This window comes from Myxocyprinus asiaticus, chromosome 17 (genome assembly GCF_019703515.2).
Source record: "Myxocyprinus asiaticus isolate MX2 ecotype Aquarium Trade chromosome 17, UBuf_Myxa_2, whole genome shotgun sequence".
Taxonomy (NCBI): Eukaryota; Metazoa; Chordata; class Actinopteri; order Cypriniformes; family Catostomidae; genus Myxocyprinus; species Myxocyprinus asiaticus.
Window position 1 is genome coordinate 32,842,687 of NC_059360.1, and position 22,667 is coordinate 32,865,353.

Sequence of the window (22,667 nt, forward strand, 5' to 3'; positions counted from 1 at the left end):
TAAAAGTATGACAGAAATAGATCACTACTATATAGTTACGTAATATTCACTGTTATACTACTACTACTACTAATAATAATAAATAAATAGTAACTATTATATTTAAGCAATATCTCACAACTGTGATGCTCTATTATGCAGCACTTTCTTTGACAAAAATAACTCCAATGTTGTATTTAGGATTGTGCTGAGTATATAAAATAATACAATATTATGCTGAAAACTAATTGTTATACTTTCATTTGATTAAAGTTTAAATTATTCATTTAAACACAATTTTGATGATAAAATTGAAATAAACTGCTGATATTGAGTTCAGAAAAAAAATGTACTGGTACTTGTACTCGTTCTCAAAAAAATGGTATTGGAACATCCCTACCCATAAATGTTACACTGACAGCACCATTACCGGCAAGTGAGATCTCAAAAGCCTGACAACACACTGCTCTCTTCTGACAAAGTCACAAATTAAGTCAGAATGGGTGCAAACACAGTGAAGGCATTTTACGATTAGAGAGAGTAAACAAACAACACCTAGACTGAGGTAAACTTCATAATAATAACTTGAGCATTTCTTTTAAGCAGGAGTCAGTCAGTCAGTCACATTTATTTATATAGCACATTTAAAAACAACAACTGTTAACCAAAGTGCTTTACAATTAAACCAATTAAAAAGTTAATATAGTTACAACATTAACCATAAAAAAAATGGAAACTTATTCCAAAGCCGTGGAGGCTGCAATTGAGAAGGCTCGATCACCCTTCAATTTAAAATGTGACCTAGGAATAGTTAACTGCAAGCTATTTGATGACTGTAGAAGTCTAGAGGTCTGAGATCAGAAATATGAGGTGCAAAACCATGCAAGCCCTTATAAACAAACATTAAAACTGGCAGGCAGATACCAAGTCAAATTCTTGAGAATTCCAATTATGTTCTATTGTATTTGACCTGCAGTTCTCTTCTTAAGAGATAGAGATTCCCTTGAGTATTATGATATTTGGTAGGGTGTCCCATCTCACTATTCATTTTGTCTTCTTTCACTCTACTTTCAATCATCCATTGATAGCGGCACCCGAGATAGTTAATAAAACATTAAAAGTGAGAGATAAGGGACAAAGTAACAATGGATGTTTCACATTTCACAGCATAAGTGAGAGACAGAAACAGAGAAAGAAAGATGAAGTGTGAGATAGAAATAGAGACAGATAAAGAGAGAAGCAAAGGCACATATACAGATAAAGTGAGAGGTTAAAGCAGAGATAGAGATAGAGAAAGAAGTAACGATAGGAGTAAAGGTAGATGTAAAGACACGTAGATACAGGGGAAGGGGTAGAGGCAGAGGTACAGGTAAATATATAGGCAGATGAATAGGAAGAGAAGAGGCAGAGGTAGAGAGAGAAGTAGAGGCCAATACAGAGGAAAAGGCAGCTACAGATGTAGAGGCAGAGATAAAGGTTGAAATAGTGATAGAGGTAGAAGTAGATACAGATGGAAGAGGTTGAAGTAGAGGAAAAGATAGAGATACACATAAAAGCAGAGGTAGAGGAATAGATAGGCAGAGGGAGTGAAAGACATAGAAGCAGAGGTAGAGGTCAAGGTAGAGATACAGGAAGAGGTAAATGTAGAGGTAGAGGTAGAGATAGTCATAGAAGCAGAGGTAGAAGTATAGACAGAGGCAGAGGTGGACATAAGCATAGAAGCAGAAATAGAGGTAATGATAGATGTTGAAGCAGAGGTAGAGATAGGCATAAAAGCAGAGTTAGAGGTAGATGTAGACATAGAGGCAGAGGTAGACGTAAGTAGAGGAAGAGATAAGTGTAGAAGCTGAGGTGAAGGTAGACACAGACTTTGAGATAGAGGTAAAGGTAGAGACAGAGGTATAGATAGGCATAGAACAGAGGTGGAGGTAGAGATAGACACAGAGGTAAAGGTAGAGACAGAGGTATAGATATGCAAAAAAGCAGAGGTAGAGGTAGATTTTGACAGAGGCAGAGCTAGAGATAGATGTAGGTAGAGGTGGAGATAAACGAAGACGCAGAGGTGAAGTAACACAGACAGATATAGAGGTAGCGGAGGTGAAGGTAGAGATTGACATGATGGTAGAGGTAAAGGTAGAGACAGAGGTATAGATAGGCATAGAAGCAAAGGTAGAGGTAGATATAGACATAGAAGTAGATGTAAAGGTAGAGACACAGATAGAGATAGATGTAGAAGCAGAGGTAGAGATAGACTTAGAGGTAGATGTGAAGGTAGAGATAGAGATGGAGATAGGCATAGAGGTAGAAGTAGAGATAGAGGAAGAGATAAAAGTAGAAGAAGAAGTAGAGATAGAGATAGGCATAGAGGTAGAAGTAGAGATAGAGGAAGAGATAAAGGTAAAAGCAGAGGTAGAGATAGAGATAGGCATAGAGGTAGCCTTAGTAGAGTAGAGGTAAAAGGTAGGTCTAAAACTGTAGATCCAAGCCTCAAGCTAACACGCTCAAACATCATCTTTCTGACCTGCATTCCAGCAGTCTCCTGGAAGCAGCGTCCTAGTTGGTTCTTGGATGTCACTGGCTGGTATTGGACCTTTGCTTGCTGGTTGGGGTAAATGATGCCGCCATGATTGTGTCCGTGCTGGATGCTCTGGCTGCTGCTGGACTCAGAAATGTGGTAGGAAAAGGAATGACTAGACTGTGTGTTCTTCTCCTGCCTGTTACCGTCCACCGGAGACACCTGATGGATCTGGATCGAGGCTTCTGGAGGATGTTTCACATGGACATTCACCAAACCTGCAGGAAAAAAGTAAATTTTGGCAGCACAGCTATTAACTTCAGAACCACCAGAACTACAGAACAATTTACTGAGCCACTGATAATTTGTATGAATCACTAATGCTATATGTGCACCAGCAGATGATAACAGAAACTAAATTTTAAGTTTAACATTAGCGCAAATTGACAAATTTGCATCGACAAACAACATTTTTTTGTCCACATCAGACAAAAAATTGCTGCACGATGTAACACAATCACACTCAATCAAGACAAGAGCTTTGATGACTAGGATTTTGGAGCTATTTAGCGTGACACTGCAGATATAGAAATAAAGCAGTCTACAAAATGTCTTGAAGCTTGTTACAGCTGGTTAGGACAAAAAATGCTTTCACATGGAAGAATTTGGTTCTTGATTTATTGCATCATGCCTAGTAAGAATTGGTGTGAAGGTAAAAACACAAAAGAAAACTTTTACCCTGGTTTTGTCCAGTACCGTAGGTGAGGGGTAGTGTGTGTGTTGAGTGGATGTGTGTCTTCTGCCCGGTTGCCACTGTTTGCTGTCCCTGGTGACCGTTTGGATTCTGCATTTGGCAGAATTTTCCAGTAAAGTGCGGAGGGCACTGACACTTGTCCCGAGCACTGCATTTTCCTCCATTCATGCAGGGCAAATGGCAAACAACTAAAACACACAAATACAGAGTAAATGTATATTAAATGAGACATTAGAATTTAGTTCAGTGACATCTTCCTGTTCAGTTAAGATACACAGTCACATTTATGAGACACACAAACACAGATGGGCAAATTTTTTTTCATCAAAGTGTAGATTTGCCCTGAATTTTTGCAACATACAAATATAAGATGTGCGTTTTTGTGTGTGTGTATGAGAGAGAGTGAGAGAGAGAGAGAATGTGAAACAGAGAGTGAAAACATTGAGCTAATGTGTGTGTGTGTGCTTAAACGCTATACAGAAAATTTGTCTAGGAACTTTTGTGGTGGCGTGTAATGACAGTTCTAAGTGACACATTTCCACTTAAACATATCATTATGGTGACAGACCATTCTATTATGACACATCTTCCACTTTGTCTCTCTTTTTCATTTAGTAATACTTCACACTGTTTTAAAATCAGCTGGCATAATAATACAAGCAACATGATGAATGGATTTAATTATCCCACAACTGAGGTGTATAAATGTTTGGAGGTTGATCTTTTATGGCAAGATGCTTCTGTTGTGGTTTAGGACATTATTATGAACATTTAAATGAGGTGAACCTCATTTTCCATATTCAACAGAAATTCATTAGAAGAGTTCCCAAACCAAAAGCCACATAATATAATTAACCATCATGAGCTCATCATCGAAATCATTAAAAAAAACATGGCTGTCATAACCACCACACCCACTCAGCACAACATGATGTAATTTCCTTCAAACCACATATACCTCCAGTGGTCAGACACAGAGTTCACTGTGACTGCAGATATCATAATACAAAATCAGAGTAAGGAACAAAATGCATGTGTGCATACATACACATATACTAATATGTATTACATGCACATTTTCCCGTACACAATCTCGAGTACTTTTTTGTTGTCTTAACTTTGTAAACATGTAATTCTGGTTCTGTTCACTCAATCTCACTTTGAAAAGTCTCATTTTATTCCACTAGGTGGGAGAAAGCAAAACATTTTTTGCTCTAACACATTCCATCACAATATACAGTATAATGATATAATATAGGTGGCGCTCTAACGCACTTTAGCCCTCACAGATGTGCTCATCTTTAGACAGTCTAAGTTTCAGTTTAAGCACCACTCTTGTTGTTTCATTGAATGTTTAGGTGTCATTAGAAAGCTGAGATCCTCCCCATTGCGATGATAAACATTTTTTTATCATCAATAGTAGAAAACATATTTTCTGATGATTTGTTTTGCATTCCTTCTGGATGGCATATTTTGTTCTGGACATCTAAGATATAACACTGGATTATTCAGCCAAGCAAGCTCACAGACAATAGCATTTTTTAGAGAATTTCCTAAGGTAAAAGCAGATATAACGTTTTTAGCTATTTGGGGCTTACAGCAGTTATCGGAGCATAAAATAGATGTTTGTATTTGATGACTGACAGAATCATATTTCACTTTGTGATTCTTTTGAAAATCTTTCGAACTGTGGTATTAGGGCAACAAAATTATTTTGCTATGTGAAGGAAGTGATATGTGAAGGACTTAGGACGTAGGTGAGCATGCAAGAAAAGGGCTCACGATTCACGGCTGTTTGTGAACGGTCAAAACGCCTGTCTTGATGAGATATTGGAAACTATGAGTCAGTCCATCCAGATGCAGTAAGTACCAAATATTTTGATATACATTGATGAGCCAAAACATTATGACTAATATGCTCCTGGTCCTCCACGTGCCACCAAAACGGCGCCGACCCGCCAAGGCATGGACTCTGCAAGACCCCTGAAGGTGTCCTGTGGTATCTGAAACCAAGACATTAGCAGCAGATTCTTTAAGTCCTGTAAGTTGCGAGGTGGAGCCGCTGTGGATCAGACTTGATGGTCCAGCACATACCACAGATGCTCAATCGGATTGAGATCTGGAGAATTTGGAGGCCAAGGCAACACATTTGAACTCTTCATCATGTTCCTCAAACCATTCCCGAACAATGTGTGCAGTGTGGCAGAGCACATTATCAGGGCTCGACAATAAGGACTGCCCGATGGCCCGGGGCCAGTATGAGAGAGATTCGGGCCAGTTGCTTGAACTGTCACTTGCCCGATCGGGCCAGTGCTGCATTTATAACATTAGTGCAAGCAAACAACAAGCGAGAGAGCACAAAAATTACACTGAGCAAACAAAGTATTGTAACCGACGAGCAAGTGTGATTCTATTTAGCTCGCAAAGATGCATGAGAGCATAATATACTGGACGCACCAAGGCACAGTTGCGTGCATGCTTAAGAGCATGCAGACACCGAGTGCACTCTCCTAGCACTGTCCTCACTCTTTCCCAAGTGTCTTAGCAGCAGCTATTACCAATGTGAAGAAAATAGCAGGAAAAAACCCACTTTTGCACGTCTTGCGCAACATTTTAAGTAGGCCTGTCCCCGCACATTTCGTGTTCATTGTGCGCGAAATCCCCACACTTTTTGTTTTTACATGTTGGTGAAAAGTAGTAATCCACACATTGGAACACAAGAAATCAACAGTTTCTTTCTATAGGACTGAAAATCCATGTCTCTCCATGCATATGTCTCATCATCATCTCTCTCCGTGCAGCGTAGACTGTTTAACGTGCATGCACTCTCGTAAGCGCATGCACGTTAAAAACGTGCATGCACTTAGAGATGAAGCGCAGAATGAGACATAATAAACATTGTTAAACCCTGATTATACACGTGCCTGGAAATCACGAGCTGCTCAGTATCCAAAATGTAAGTATACATTTAATTAGGTGAAGTAAATGTTAATGTTAATGTGACGTAAACGTTAATTCGACATGAAAATGGCGTTTGATATGAAAAGAAGCAAAACCGCTATTAGGCTATTATTATCAGAGCTATTCAGCTGCAGGTTGAAGATGAATATTTAAAACAGTCTACTTCATTTCATCCTCATAAAACACCTGCTACATGTCTCATTTCTGGACCATACAGGTATTTTTGTTTTTGTGCTTTGTATATCATTCAGTGTTGGTCTTGTTTGGGTTGTCTGATTTTATATTTATATCCACATTCTTAATTCTATATTACACAGTCACAACCAATTTAGTAGCAAGTCTCCTCTCTCAGGGATTCATATGTTTATTACATTCAGCCAATAATCAAATCTTTAACTCTTTGACTAAATCTTTGATCCTGTGTGTGAAAACACTACACATGGCCAAAAGTTGCATGACAGAATGACTAAACGGGTGACCGAAAACACAATCTCCTCCACTGCTGGGGCCATTGAAAATTTTGGCAGGGCCAGTAAAAAACATCCTTAGCGTTGAGACCTGCATTATCCTGCTGAAAGAGGCTACTGCCAACAGGGAATACCATTGCCATGAAGGGGTGTACCTGGTCTGCAACGATGTTTAGGTAGGTGGCATGTGTCAAGTTGACGTCCACATAAATGGCTGGACCCTGGGTTTCCCAGCAGAACATTGCCCAGAGCTTCACACTCCCTCCATCAGCTTGTTGTCTTCCCACAGTGCATCCTGGTGCCATAACTTCCCCAGGTAAACGGTGCACAAATACATGGCCGTCAACGTGATGTAAAAGAAAATGGGACTCATCGGACCAGACAACCTTCTTCCACTGCTCCAAGCTCCAGTTCCGATGCACGCATGCCCACTGAAGGCGAAATTGGACAGGGGTCATCATGGGCACTCTGACCGGTCCGCGGCTACACAGCCCCATTCATAGCAGGGTACGATGCACTGTGTGTTGTGACATATCCCTCCCGTAACCATCATTACAATTTTCTGTGACTTGAGTCACAGTTGACCTTCTGTCGGTTCGGACCAGACGGGATAGCCTTTGTTGCCCTCATGCATCGATGAACCTTGGGCACCCAACACCCTGTCGCCGGGTTGTGGTTTGTCCCTCCTCGGACTATTAACTAGGCTATTCACCACTGCTGACTGGGAGCACCCCACAAGCCTTGCCGTTTCAGAGATGCTCTGACCCAGTTGTCTGGCCATAACAATTTGGCCCTTGTCAAAGCCGCTCAGGTCTGTACTCCTGCCCATTTCTCCAGCATCCAACATGTTGACTATGAGAACTGATTGTTCGCTTACCATCTAATCTACCCAGACCTTGACATGTGTCCTTGTTAGTAGATGATCAACGTTATTCACTTCACCTGTGACTGGTCATAATGTTTTGGCTCATCAGTGTATAACCCAAAGAGTAATATATACAAATGTTCTCGAGGAATTTTCTTTCTTTTTTTTTTTTGATTTTTCCCCTTTTTCTCCCAATTTGGAATGCCCAATTCCCAATGTGCTTTTAAGTCCTCGTGGTCACGTAGTGATTCGCCTCAGTCCGGGTGGCGGTTATCATGTGGCTTGTTGAGCGCGTTGCCATGGAGACATAGCGCATGTGGAGGCTTCACGCCATTCACCGCGGCAACCACGCTCAACTCACCACATGCCCCAACGAGAGCAAACCACATTATAGCGATCACGAGGAGGTTACCCCCATGTGACTCTACCCTCCTTAGCAACTGGGCCAATTTGGTTGCTTAGGAGACTTGGCTGGAGTCACTCAGCACGCCCTGGGATTCGAACTAGTGAACTCCAAGGGTGGTAGCCAGCGTCTTTACCACTGAGCTACCCAGGCCCTTCTTGAGGAATTTTCAAACTTTAATTCACAAGCCAGAACATTTGCAAAATTATTTTATTTTGAAACAATGCCATGAACCTCGCAAACTGGCAAATCTAGTGAAAAAATGTTTTTCTCATAATCAACTATTTTAGCCTATTTACAGCCAGCTATATTCTAAACTAACTTAAAACACCCAACGAATCAGTAATAGGCTATTAAACTATAAATTGTACACAATGAGCGTCAAACTTTAGAAAGCCGGCTGAGGCAAAAGTTTGTGGGACCTTTAGTTTTAGTTTCAGTTATATAAAGATTTACTATATAAATGACACCCCACAGATGTAACATTTAAACTTTTATTATAAAATGTTTTATATTCCAATATTTCATCAAAGGAAAGCCCCATACGTATCCACAAAGGTCTGGGCTAAGCCGAATATCCACTGACACAAGGACCACCTCTTGGTGTGTTTATATAAATCCTTACATGCACTCTGACAAGCCATGATTAATACAGGTACAAAAACACACCACGTGCATACACACTTCCATCTTTTCTGCTCTAGAGGGAAATCTACGACTTTTCCATTATGTCTTCAGTGATCCTCAGGCAAAAGGCTGGTGCACTCATGTATCAACGCACACTCTCATACATATGTCTGTACACACACGACGATATACAGTATATTGTGGCAACGATATAAAGTGTAAACCGATAGAGATTTTGCTATATCGTGTATATCGCGATAAGTACATATCCATGTGTGCAGCGCATGCGTATCTATCAGCGGCAGTGCTTCACATGAGACTGAAACCAGGCTTGAGCGGGGAATGAGTTGCGGCTGGTAAAATCTGCGTGCACTGGTGTAGCAGCAGATCCACTTAAGGAATTATGCAGATCAGGCAACGGCGCAAATGCACCCACAAACTCGTTGCTGATTCTTTACCATTCTGATTTTGCGGGCCAGTTGTGGGCGCGCTATAGTGGAGGATGCAGCAGTCCACCGTCTGTCACCGTCCAGTCTGACACACTCTGCTGGTACAGAGTCACTTGATCCAGACACCTGAATCATCTCTTCAACATGCCGAGGTTCGCTTGACTACACCGCACATCTGTACTTCTCCACCATTTGATGAATTATTGCTGATTTGATCAATAAAAAAGTCAAGAAAATGAAGGGGAGCTTGTTGTAAACAGGTGCGACATTTGTGGTGTAGGTTCACAAAAACTGACACAGATTAGAAAAATGTTAATCTGCAAACAGTGTCGCATGACGATAATCACTTGTGGTAATGTAAACAATCTGTTTTACCACCTCAAAATGAAGCATGCTAAAGTATATTATGAAAGCCAAATGATGTGCTCCACATTAATTCCTTTTTTTCTTTTTTTTTCTTTTGCAAAAAGTGTTTATAAATATTTTTTTTTATGTATTTTCTTCAAGATGAGTTGGTTTCATTGTGTATTTTTTCTTTGTTTCTTTGCTTTGGAAATATCTTGAGTTTCTTGAGGAAAGTTTATAATACTGTTGGTCAAAAACATAGACGGAAATGTGGCATAATGTGAAATTGAGTAATATTGTAAGGTTGACTTAAAACCGAGTGTTTATTTTTAATTTTGACTGTTTGTCAAGTTCTATATAAGGAGAATATTATATAAGAGAAAGTAGTTTTTACTTAAAAAGTATTTATTTCACTGACTGGATTTTTCAAAAATAGTCATTACAATATGGTTATGTTAACTGATTTTTTTTGATTTTCCAGAAAAACAATAACTATACTGCGATATATACCGTTATCATGATATAAAATGACTCATATCGTGATATAAGATTTTGGTCATATTGCCCATCCCTACACACATCCACACACATTTCCCACTCTGGCCAACCAACACCATTAACTTTTACTCTCACTCGGATGGATGGATGGAAGACAGACAGACAGACAGACAGAAAGATCAATCGCTAAGACTTCCTTTACCCTGACAAGACCACACTGAACTACAAATTACACAACACACATCCACCCACACAAAGACAGTAACAGCCTGAATGTTATATTCGGGACATGGGACATGTTTCAAATCGTGACTGTCCTAGGTCACCCTACTTTAGTGCCACTGACATCAAACCTGCTGCAATTCTTCTTGACCTCCTAATTTTGATGCAAAACAGTGGATTGCACATCCATCAACAAATTTCATTTCATGTTCCATGGAAGAAAGAAAGTAATGTATGTTTGTAATAACACAAGGGTGAGTAATAGGATGATAGAATCCTTATTTTTGGGTGAATCAATCCTTTAAACACTTAGTCATACTCACAGCCTAGGTCATTTAGATCATTATAATGAAAAAAGCCTAAAAAATGACAACATCCAACTGCTCTAAAGAAATTGTAAGGTTACATACATCACCATATTGAAATGCTAATTTAATTATCTGATAACACATCTTTTCCACTCAATGTCATTAATGAAATGTAAAAAACTTCAATGTATCAGTTTTAGACCAGTCACAAAACTGCACTAGGACTAAAAAGTGGAGTCACCAGAACTCTCACAGAATGCTAAAGGAATGTTGCAAGAATGCTGGGGGAACGGTGACATAACTGTCTGTTCTGTAGATGTGCAGGGAGTAGGCCCGATGCAGTAACAGGTATGCACTGGAAAAAAAAAACACAAAAAAAACAACCAAAATGCTTGTGAGAGTGTGTGTGTACAGGGGTATGTATGTTTGTGTGTGTAGGAGTGTGATGGAGATTGTCTATGTCAGCTTATCCGATTAACATTTTTATTGATTTAAACAGCAGAACACACATATACAGAATCATTATACAACCCCCACTATGCCCCCCACCCGACCCCCAACAACACTCCAGTGGTCAGACAACCATAGACACACAACAAAAATTCATTAATTAATTAATTAAAAAAATAAAATAAATAAAACAATCACACACATAAAACCCCTACAACCCCTCCAAAAAAGACAGATATCTGCCCCACTTCTTCACAAACATGTCCAGACTCCCCAGTCTTCTGGATACCCCCTCCTCAAGAGCTGCCACTCTGGCCATCTCTGAACACCACTTCTGAAACGGGGCCGCTCAAGCCGACTTCCAACTCCTCAGAGTGATCTGACTGGCGATCATAACACTAGTTAGGACCCAGTTTTTCATGTGCTTATTCTCCAAATTAATGACTGCCCCATCTCCCGAGATACAGAGTCTGGGGCAAAATAAAATTTGAGAGGCCAAAACCTCGCACATAAAACTCTGAATCCTCATCCAAAATTCTTGCATCTTAACACATCCCCAAAAGACATGGGTTGTGTCTCCATCTTCTGATTGACATCGCCATCAGGTGGGTGTGTCTTTAAGACCAAGCCTATGCAATCTAGAGGGGGTCCAATAGACTCTATGTAAAATCTTAAATTGCATGAGGCGAACCCTTGCATCTCTGGATGCAGATTTGACATTTTTTAGAATCCCAGCCCACTCTCCCTCCTCCAATACCAAATTTAGATCTTTCTCCCATAATCTCTTAAGAGAAGTTGAAGTTCCGTCTCCCAGACTCTGAATTAGTAGGGAGTAATACACCGATGCCTCATGACCTTTTCCAAAAGCAGTAATCACCACTCCCAGAGTATCTGCCACTTTAGGAGGGTGTAAACCACTCCCAAAAACAGTACAGGGCAGGTGGCGCAGCTGTAAATACTTATAGAACTGAGATCTAGGAATCCCAAAAAGTTCAACCAAATTTTGAAAGGATCTCAACACTCCATTCTCATATAGGTCACCGAGTGTAGTAACCCCCCTCCCAATCCACTCTGACCAGCAAAAAGGGGACTTGTTGATGCATAGTTTGGGGTTCAGCCATATGCTCGAGGCAACATTTAAAAAATGTCAGAATTAAACAGTCTGGACACTTTTGTGCATACCGAGTTCAAGTACGAGATAATGGGATGTAACTTAGCTTCTCCGATTAATTTGATAGAAAGGCTCTGCAGTGGCGAAATAGGGGCAAGAACTTCCTGTTCTATACAGAACAAGGGAGGGGCTCTCTCAGGTGGAAGTGACCAATAAGCCAAATGTCTGAGACCAAATGCATAATAATAAAATAAAATCTTGGGTAGGCCTAGCCCACCTTTGTCAATCGGCCTATGTAACTTATTGAAATGTGATTTGCGACGCTTACCATTCCAAATGAAGGACTTTGCTATGCTATCAAATTGCTTGAAATAAGAGAGGAGGACATCTACAGGGAGAGACTGCAGTAAGTAATTGAATTTTGGAATACAATTCATTTTAATAACATTAACCTTCCCAATCATAGATAAATGTAATGAAGCCCACCTGCCCACATCGTTCGAAAACCGTTTTATTAAGGGGTCAAAATTAACTCTAACTAAATCACACAAATTTGCTGGAAATAAAATACCCAAATACTAAATGCCCTGTTTGGGCCACTGGAAAGCACCCGGCTGAAAAGCTGTTTCTGGGCAGTACGCTGTCAGAGCCAAAGCTTTGGATTTAGACCAATTGACTCAATATCCTGAAAACTTAGAAAAGGAATTAATAATTCTGTGGAGGCAAGGCATAGATCTACTGGGGTCAGCGACAAATAATAAAATATCATCTGCGTAAAGCAAGAGTTTATGCAACATACCTCCCGCCACCACCCCTGGAAAATCATCCTCCTTTCTTATTGCAACTGCTAATGGTTCCAGGGCAAGACAGAACAATAATGGGGAAAGAGGGCAACCCTGCCAGATGCCCCTATCCAGAGTAAAATAATCTGAAATTAGTCCATTTGTTTGTACCACCGCTACTGGGTGTCTATAAAGTAACTTAATCCATCCAATAAATGTACTCCCAAACCCGTATATTTCCAAAACCTTAAAAAGATAATCCCATTCATCAAATGCCTTTTCGGCATCATGTAAGATGGCAGCGGCCGGAGATTGTTCATTCGCTACTAACCACATGATATTGATGAGACGCCTAATGTTATCAGAAGAGCTGTGGCCCCGAATAAACCCCACCTGATCTATATGAATAAGAGATGTCATAACTTTACTTAATCGGTTAGCCAGAATTTTTGACAAATTTTTTACATCTAACTGGATCAGGGAAATTGGACGGTAACTTTTACACTCGCTTGGATCTTTGTCCTTTTTAAGAATCAGACTGATCCGGGCTTGTGTCATGGTTGGCAGAAGCTTTCCATTCTTTAATGATTCAGTTTAAACTTCTGGCACAAGTGGAGCCAGTTCTGTAGCATAAGATTTGAAAAACTCAGAGGCAAAGCCATCAGGCCCCGTAGCCTTGCCTGTAGGTAAGGCCTTAATAACCTCGCCAAGCTCCTCAAAGTTTATCTCAGAATCAAGAGAATTTTTTTGCTCAGTCGTCAGTTTAGGGAGATCTAATGGTTCCACAAAGTTTCTAATATCTTCATCAGTAGACGAAGATGTGGAACTATAGAGATCAAAGTAGAATTCTTTAAAAGCATTATTAATATCATTGGCCGAGGTAAATATTTCACCACCATCAGATTTCACTGAGAGAATAGTAGAAAAAGACTCTCTCTGCTTTATATATCTAGCCAAAAGTTTTCCTGCTTTGTCCCCCAACTCAAAGTATGACTGTCTTGCCCTGAACAACCAAAACTCCACTTTCCGCAAAAAAAATAGTATTATATCTGTATTTCAATCGAGTCAATTCTCTGAGGCCATCGGATGACAAACGGCGCTTCAGATCTGTTTCTGCATTTTTAATATTTCCTTCCAACTCCACGAGTTCTCGTGCTTTGGATTTTTTGATGAATGAGGCATACTTTATGATCCAACCCCTAAGAACTGCCTTAAGTGCCTCCCAAGCCACGCCCACAGTGGATACTGAGAACCAGTTGGTTTCCATATAAACACTGATTTCAGTCTTTAACATTTGTTGGAATTCAGGATTTTGCAAAAGGGACACATTAAGGCGCCAACTATATGATTTCTTTTTCTCCGTATGTGGCACCACCTCTAAACTCACCAGGGCATGATCTGAGACTAAGATATTTTCAGATGAAATGAGGGACTTGGATTTCAAAAAAAAAAATCTATTCTAGAATAAATCTTATGGACTGATGAAAAAAATGTATAGTCTCTGCCCGGTGGGTTAAAAAGTCTCCAAATATCTGTAAGACCAAGATTTTTACACATCCTGTGAAGCGTCAATGTTGCTCTAGGAGGCTTACACACTTTTGCTTCACTATGATCAAGGACTGAATCCATCAAAAGAATAAAGTCTCCTCCCAATATTATATCATGAGGGGTGCCAGCGGTTTGCAACATCCCTTCAAGATCTATAAAAAAGCCCTGATCATCAGCATTTGGCGCATAAATATTAGCCAAAATGAAATTTCCCTGAATTTCAGCTAAAACAATAATGACTCTTCCTAATTTATCTTTAATCTGTTTGAAACATTTGAATTGTAGATGTTTATTTACCAATATTATGACTCCCTTGCTCTTACTTGAGCCAACACTAAAGAAAACATGCCCACCCTATATCTTCCCAAATTTTTCCGCTTCCTGCGGAGAAAGGTGTGTTTCTTGAAGAAACACTATATCATATTTCTTACATTTAAGAAAAGTAATAACCTTCCTTCTTTTTATGGGGTGCCCCAACCCATTCACATTCCATGTGGAGAGAGATAGTACACTCATATTAACAACTGACATATTGATATAATAAAAAAAAAAAAAACTGTGTCAAAAACAAAATAATACAGACCACATTCCCCATTAGTGAAACAATCAAACCCCGAACTTCCCCCCGAACAAAACAAACAGAAAAAAGAAAAATGTGCGCATTAACCCCGCGCACGAGAGCGCCAACCGGCGACAATCCCTCTAAACTCAAAAAGTCCATGAATGCCCACGAGCCCCCACGACAACTTTGCCATCGGATTGCACAATTTTGCCTCACAAATTTGTGAAATAATCACTCCAGTGTCCCGTAAACGGCACAAGCTCCAGCCGCTAGGCGGAGCCAACTCAAAAAGAAACAAAACCGACATCCCGGTTCCCCGGATGGTCAAGTCAATTCACTCGGAGGCCGCATAAAAGTATATACCATGACTTACTCAATCCGTCAACTTTATAAAAGACATCATTTGTGTGAGCATATAGATATTTTGCGGTCATCCATAGTGTCCACTCTCAAACTGGCCGGGAACTTCCATGCAAAAGTAATCTTCCGTCAATGCAAAAGTTTCTTTAAGGAAAGTGTTATTCACAAAACAAACTCCAGCCGCTAGGCGGAGCCAACGCAAAAAGAAACTAAAATGACGCCCAGCTTCCTCAAAAGCCAGAGTAAGTACAGTGAGTCGACCCACTCACATGAGAAACATCCCATGGTTTACTCACCCATTGATTCAATAAAAGACATTGCCTGATTGGGACATGTAAATACTTTGCGATCATCCATCATTTCTATTCTCAGTTTGGCCGAGAACATCAGAGCAAAAGTGATCTTTTGCTGATGCAAGAGTTTCTAGCATTCCCTGAACCGATCGCGTTTCTCTCGTTGAACTCGCACAGTCCGGGGACAAGAAAATATTATGATTCCTCCAAGAAAGCTTCCCTTTGCTCTACACGAGATCTTCATTGGATGACCTCAGAAATTTGGCCAGAATCGATCGGGGCTTATCTCCCTCGGCAGATCTCCGAGCAGGGACTCTGTGAGCTCACTCGATTTCCAGCTTGTGGCCTGTTATGTCGAGCAGACTCGGGAAGAGCTCGTCTAGGAATTTCACCATATCTCTGCCCTCCTCATGCTCAGGAATTCCAACAATTCTGAAGTTATTCCTGTGGCTTCTATTCTCAAGATCTTCAAGCTTTTCAAGAATACGTTCCAGATCAACTTTGGTCACGGGCGGATTAGCGGTTAATTCCCTCTCCGAAGACTCCAAATAATCGATTTGTTTCTCAGCATCCGACACTCTTGTAACTAACTCAGAGAAATGTATTTCCATCGCTGTAATCGATCGACGTATTACAGCGAGATCCTCCAAGTCAGCAAGAACCTTCGTCATCATCACCGATATGTTGACTGACGCTGGATTCCTTCTCCCGCTGCGCCATTCAAATCGAGTCCCCGGTCTGTAGGCCTGTCGGGGCTTTCATCCTGAACACGTAAGTGTCTTTTAATGTCTCCAGAGCCCGATAATTTTGACTTCTTTGCCATGTTTTACCTCAAAGAGCAAATGTGTAACTGGGTGTATCGAATTTCACCAGATTATAACATGAGAATAGTAAAAAATTTAGGAAAGTGCGCAGAGCTCGTCGTTCACACGTCTGCTTCTTGCATGGCATCACGTGACCTCTGTCTATGTCAGCTTATCGAACTGCTGTGTGATAAATACACATCAAAAGTTACGTCCACTATAAAGCGTTTCAAAAGTGCCAAGTGAGAACCTGAGAAGGAAAACAACCTGTGTTTTTTTTTTTCACACAATTGAGAATAAGATAGAAAATAAACTCTTAACTATTTCCTATGTAATTGTGATGTCATAATTACACAATTAGCCCATCTGGAATGCCACCACCTGAAAAAAGAGCAGCCATCCACACTTAAACAGAGCTGTGGAGGAACATTTTCCTGTAAAGCCCTCATTTCTCTGCTAGTGCAGACAGGTTCAGTTGTAGCTCCATAGAGATCGCATTCTAAACACCCAGCATAACTCAGTCAAGATGTACGCAAGAGACATGCACGCATAAACATCAATGGCAAATATAAACTAATTTCATTCCTTTCACTTTTTTTCTTGGATAAATAATTTCCTCACACAAAAGGTAACATTTAAAAAATAGCTAGGGCCTAATATTTCAAAATACAATCTATAAAGGTACAGATTTATATCCGGTCCTGAATGCATCAGGACATACTACCATTACACTGCAAAAATGCAATGCGATGACACGCATTTTTTTACAACCTCCGAAAGTGGTTTGAGTGATCAGACCACAAACTGTTTACACCTGTATTGAGCATTGTCCACTTGTGATCTGATCACCTGAAACAGATGCTCTTACAAGGTTTAAACAGGCTCTAGTTGAAAAGTTTGAGTTAAACAAAAATACATGAATGGATGAATTGTGCTGAAGCAAAAATACATTTATGATAGTCAAATATATAGTCAAGACCCAGCAAAGTAGGAATAAAGTCTGTAGGAGATGGTAGTTTTGACCCATTTAGAGCAGAAGTGACAGAAGTTTACTTGAAGATAAAGTGAGACAAAGGACAGATCAGTTTAATACTCATATCAGTCTAGACTACATTGTGGACTTTCATAAGTGTAGGCACGCATTCCCATGTAAAACGCAATTATACTCAAGGATCATGAAGCTACATATCGATTTGCACTGCAATAATACTTTAGTATTTCTATATCAGACAGTCAATCGATCTACATGACAGTCAAATCTTGTTGATCAATACTTCACAGATCTGTAGGTCGCAGTCTGTGTGTGTGTGCATTTGTGTCTAAATTCTCCATGCTGCTTAAGCTCGGCCTGCAATCTCTCCTCCCAGCTGTGTCTGGATCAGAACTGACACGGCGCACAGTGTTCCTTATAAGGCCGCACACCGCACATTCACCCACTCCAGACATTCACCTCTCTCAGACAAATGGCTTGACAGAGAGAAAAAGAGAGACAGAGAGAGAGAGAGAGGGAGCGAGATCTTAGCACCACGCACAACCTCTGTTTAAATTACTTCTCATATTCTGGCTGTCCGCAAGAGTATCTGTCAGAACACTTACTCCTCTGAGCTTTCCTGACCGTCTAAAATGGAATATCTGTACCAGCAGCTCTACCTGCTGTGTACTGATTACAAAATCCACTGGTGAACACTATCGCCTGTGTTTTAGACTTAGCTGAATACTACCCTTGTGTCCACAGTGTAATTTAATTTGAAAGCAAGCATTATGTAACCACTGTGTACGTATAAATTGTGTCTATTGCTTCTGTCTTGACACTACAACCTATTAAAAAGACCAGCATTGCTGGTCACCAGCGTATGTTGGGTTTAGGATGCTGGTTTCTGGCATGGGATTCTGGTATGCTGGTGTCCTTACCACGCTTCTTGACAAGCTTAAATATGGGACCTGGGGACCTCAAGTGACAATCAAGGTAGGTTAGAACTTGGCACAACATAGAATGGTTTACTCAACTAAGGGTCCATTTACACCGAAAGTGTAGTTGCATCCGTCTGAGCTGTTTTGTAATAGATTTTCTATGTAATCATGCGTTAGATAGTCTTTTTGACCAGTGTGTAGTTAAAAGAACTTCAACTTTTAAAAACCTGTCTCGAGACAGTTTGCCTGCACAAACTTTCAGGAAAACTTTGTCCCAGCTGTTAAACTCCTTACTGCCATTGGTCCACGTAATGGATGGGTGTGACCCAGTGCTCCACCTCTTCTTTTTATCAGTTAATTTCTTCATTCAGCCAAAATCAGTCAACATGAACCCAGGGGATTGCAAAGTTGCCAGCCTTATACACCTATCTTTGCAATATTATCAATGTCTTTCTTTAAAAAAAAAAAACATGTTTTCAATTTTTCAAGTTCGCAAACAGTATACCGTTGCTCAGCTGTTTCAACCTTCTTTCTAGCTCTGAGTGAAGAACAAAGAAGAACTTTACCATGAGTCTTTCGGAGACTTTAGAAATGTTTGAGAAACTCGTCTGCTCTCTCCAGAAAAACAAGCTACAAAAAATTTGCCTGATATGCAAGCTCTATACAGGAGGCTGAGTTAAGAAGAAGCAGGAATCTTATATGGACCAGGAGAGCCGTGAGGCAGAAGACGTCCTGCTGTGTCATTACTACCACATGCTTCAAGCCATTTGGGGCCTTTGTTGTAAACTATTGCTGCTGGAAACAAAGCGAGAAGAACTTAGGTCCAGTAATGTAGGTTTTTCAGACAAAGTCAACATTAAGTCATAATCTTAAAGTTCATACAAAATATTTGTTTAAACACTAGACCTTAACACTTACTTAGTTTACAAATTTTAAACCATGACTTGCACTGCACACAAATAACTAATATTGGCATTATATTCATAATGTTTAGCCAGAGGGGAACTGGCCCCCACAGTGAGCCTGGTTTCTCCCAAGGTTATTTTTCACCATTAACCAACATCTTATGGAGTTTTGTGTTCCTTGTCACAGTAGCCTTCAGCTTGCTCACTGGGGTTCTAAATACAATTATTATTTAATTATTAAATAATTTATTTTATACACAATTTACAATCATATTTAATCAAATTACAAAATGACTCTAATTCTTCATAGATATTACGGTTTCATTGTCTGTTAAAGCATGATTTTCTGTAAAGCTGCTTTGAAATGATGTGTGTTGTGAAAAGCGCTATACAAATAAAAATGACTTGACAGTCGGAAGCATCTTAAACTTTTCCGCAATATCTGCCAGGCAAGTGAAAACTCCCCCAAACGGAGACTAGAATCATCCAAACACCAGCCATAATTACAGACCTGTCTGAATCAGGACATGATGTAACAGGCCCGGGGCCAGCTGCTTTGCACTGAGTATTCAGTAAACAAAAGTGATACACATACATATTTAACAAAGTCTAGATGCCAACAAAGGAATTAGACATTCTTCAATAACCTCAATGAATTAAAACATCCACAGATACACAAACACACCACATCCCACAACATATTGCAGCTGGAGCCCACTTTTCCCACAAGACAAGAATATAAGGAGACAATGTCACTCACCGACTCTGAAGTTGGGGGCGGTGAGGGTGTCGGTAGCATGTCCGTTCTCACTGATGATGGTGGTGGTATTACCCTTCTCACAGCTGTTCTGACAGCGGCCGTTAGTGCAGGTCATCTTGCAGATAGTTGGGGTGAAGACCACCTTGATCCGGCCGGTGTGGTTCCCTACTGCAGCCCAGCAGAGCAGAGACATCAGGAGAGAAAAGAAGGGAGAAAAAAACATCAGTCTAGACGGCATTGTTTTCATAAACAACTCAGAACGACTCTCTTTCACTCATGTAGGCAGTGTCTGACACAACGGCTCAGGAGTTCAGCTCTAAAAGAGTAAATGAGAGAGAGAGAGAGAGAGAGAGAGAGAGAGAGAGAGAGGCTGAAGAAGGAGAAAGTTTCAGTTGTCTTGTCTTCTCTTAGTATTCTGCATATGTTCCCCTGTGACTGTCCGATTCCTTTAGTCCATTCCCTCCTTTTCTCTGTCCTTGTTCCAATATCTCAGTCTGTGGAACATGAGGAGGTGACTAGGGAAAAAATAAAAGCAAAAGAGAGAGAGAGAGAGAGAGAGAGAGAGAGAGAGAGAGAAAGAAAAAGAGTATAGACCAGCAAACAAGTCTGGGATCAGCCCAAATTTTCATGCAGGACTCGGACAGAGTAGCCGCACAACTCCAAGCCTTATACAGAGAAGAAAAGAGGGAATGCCAGCTTTTCCTGTCTAACTTTCTCCATTCTCTTCTCTATCTCTTTTTTTCTCCCTACATCTCCTACTCTCACCAGTATAAACACTTTACACCTCCATCTGAAAAATGCAGGGAAAACAAATCTCCAAAAATAGTCCGTCTTGAGTTCTTTTTAATGATGTAACTCCCATCCACAAAGTAAGTGGAGGGGAATCTACTCACACCTATTTTCGCCTCTCCTATCCTCGTTCAAGTCCACATGAAATCAAAATTGACCCTATTAGCTTTCTTAATATGCTTTCCTGGTTTTATTATGAATGATTCATCAGTGCACAATATTCCACAAGAAAACAACATTTTCAACTTGGTCCAACTCTGAAATGACTTTCCTTTTCTGGTGATGTCACCAAGCCCTCTTATTCTTCAACTCCTCTCATCAGCATAGACATTTCAAACCCCTGTCTGAAAAATGCTGGGACAACGAGTCTCCTAAAATATTCTGCCTTGAGTGCTTTATAATAATGCAATTTCCACACACAAAGAATGCAAAGAGGAATGCCTTCTCTTCTGGTACATGTGCTTCAAAGTTTGATTTCAGACAAAAACAATAATTTGTCTTTTTAAAATGTCATGTAAATGCTTCAGTTTGAATGACATCGTATTAGTCCGATTTTTGTGAGGTTGGACCAACACACCTAACAGATTATAGATCGTAGCTCAGCTTTGTCCAGCATGTATACAGAACATGTTAACTGGACCACAACAGGGCCTCTGCGTTGGAGGTAATGCATGACATTAAAGCAAATCCACCAGAAGCTAATGTCTAACCTTTCTTCAAAGATCAAACAATGTCTCTGCAGACAAAAGACAGACATCAGTCATCTAGCTATCCATAACCTTAACATACACGCTTACACCTGTTTTGAAGTGACTGAGGAGGGTAAATTGGTAAGAGTATGTGTCTTTAAGGGGAGGTGGGGGGACTACAAGAGAAAGACACACCAGTTTCTCTATATGCAGTAACACAGAGACGACAAGAGACAAATGGCTTTACCAGGCGCAGTGCATGCACACACAGAGAGCTGCTGACAGGCTCTCTCTCGTGTGGGATAGACCTCACCGGGTGCCAGACGGCCAAGAATTTGAGAAAATGGTCTTCTACCATTAACCACATATACACACTTTTTATATAAAGCTAATTATAATTTCTACAGATTAACCCGAACCCTACCCCTAAAAGAAATCTTTTTTAATTTTTAGTTGGGCTGTCAATTAATTAAAATCTTTCATCAAATTAATTACGTGACATTAATCACAGTTTAATCACAATTAATCACATACGTACATAAAATCCCCCCAAATAAAACTCATTAAATACATAATAAGGCAAGTATTCATAAATATAATATGTAATAATTTAGATAATTCAAAGACTATCACAACAAAATACGGTTCAACATTTTGGGATTCCCAGGTCTCAATACTTTAGATATTTACAACTGCACCACCTGCTCTGTACTATTTTTGGGAGTAGCATACACCCCCTAAAGAGGCAGACACTCTGGGAGTGGTGATTACTGCCTTTGGAAAAGGTCATGAGGCATCAGTGTATTACTCCCTGCTAATTCTGAGTCTGGGGGATAGAGCTTCAACTTCTCTCAAGAGATTATGGGAGAAAGATTTAAACTTGGTATTGGAGGAGGGAGTGTGGGCTAAGATTCCAAAAAACATCAAGTCTACATGTAGAGATGCAAGGGTGCGCCTTATGCAATTTAAGATTTTACATAGATTCTATTGGGCCCCCTCTAGATTGTATAGGCTTGGTCTTAAAGACATGCCCACCTGCTAGCGATGCCAATCAGAAGATGGGGACACAACCCATGTTTTTTGGTGGTGTGTTAAGATCCAAGAATTTTGGTTGAGGGTTCAGAGTTTTATGTGTGACGTATTTGGAACACAAAAAAGACTGTATTTTAGGTGATGGGGCGGTCATTAATATAGGGGATAAATACATAACAAATTGGGTCCTAGCCAGTGTTATGGAAGTCGGCTGGAGCACCCTCGTTTCAAGAGTGGCACACAGAGATAGGCAGGGTGGCAGCATTTGAGGGAATGTCA

At 40.3% G+C, this 22,667-nt stretch overlaps 1 protein-coding gene across 2 annotated transcripts in view; it reads right to left on the reverse strand.

Moving 5' to 3' along the window:
- The window catches only part of LOC127455548 (latent-transforming growth factor beta-binding protein 1-like), a 180,663-nt gene that overhangs the window by 95,628 nt on the left and 62,368 nt on the right, over window positions 1-22,667 (reverse strand). For both annotated transcript variants that reach the window (XM_051723536.1, XM_051723537.1), the window contains exons 5-7: window positions 19,879-20,046; window positions 3,233-3,436; window positions 2,501-2,772 (exon numbers count right to left, since the gene is read on the reverse strand). In XM_051723536.1, coding sequence (XP_051579496.1) covers window positions 2,501-2,772; window positions 3,233-3,436; window positions 19,879-20,046 — 644 coding nt within the window. The remainder of the gene's footprint in view (window positions 1-2,500; window positions 2,773-3,232; window positions 3,437-19,878; window positions 20,047-22,667) is intronic.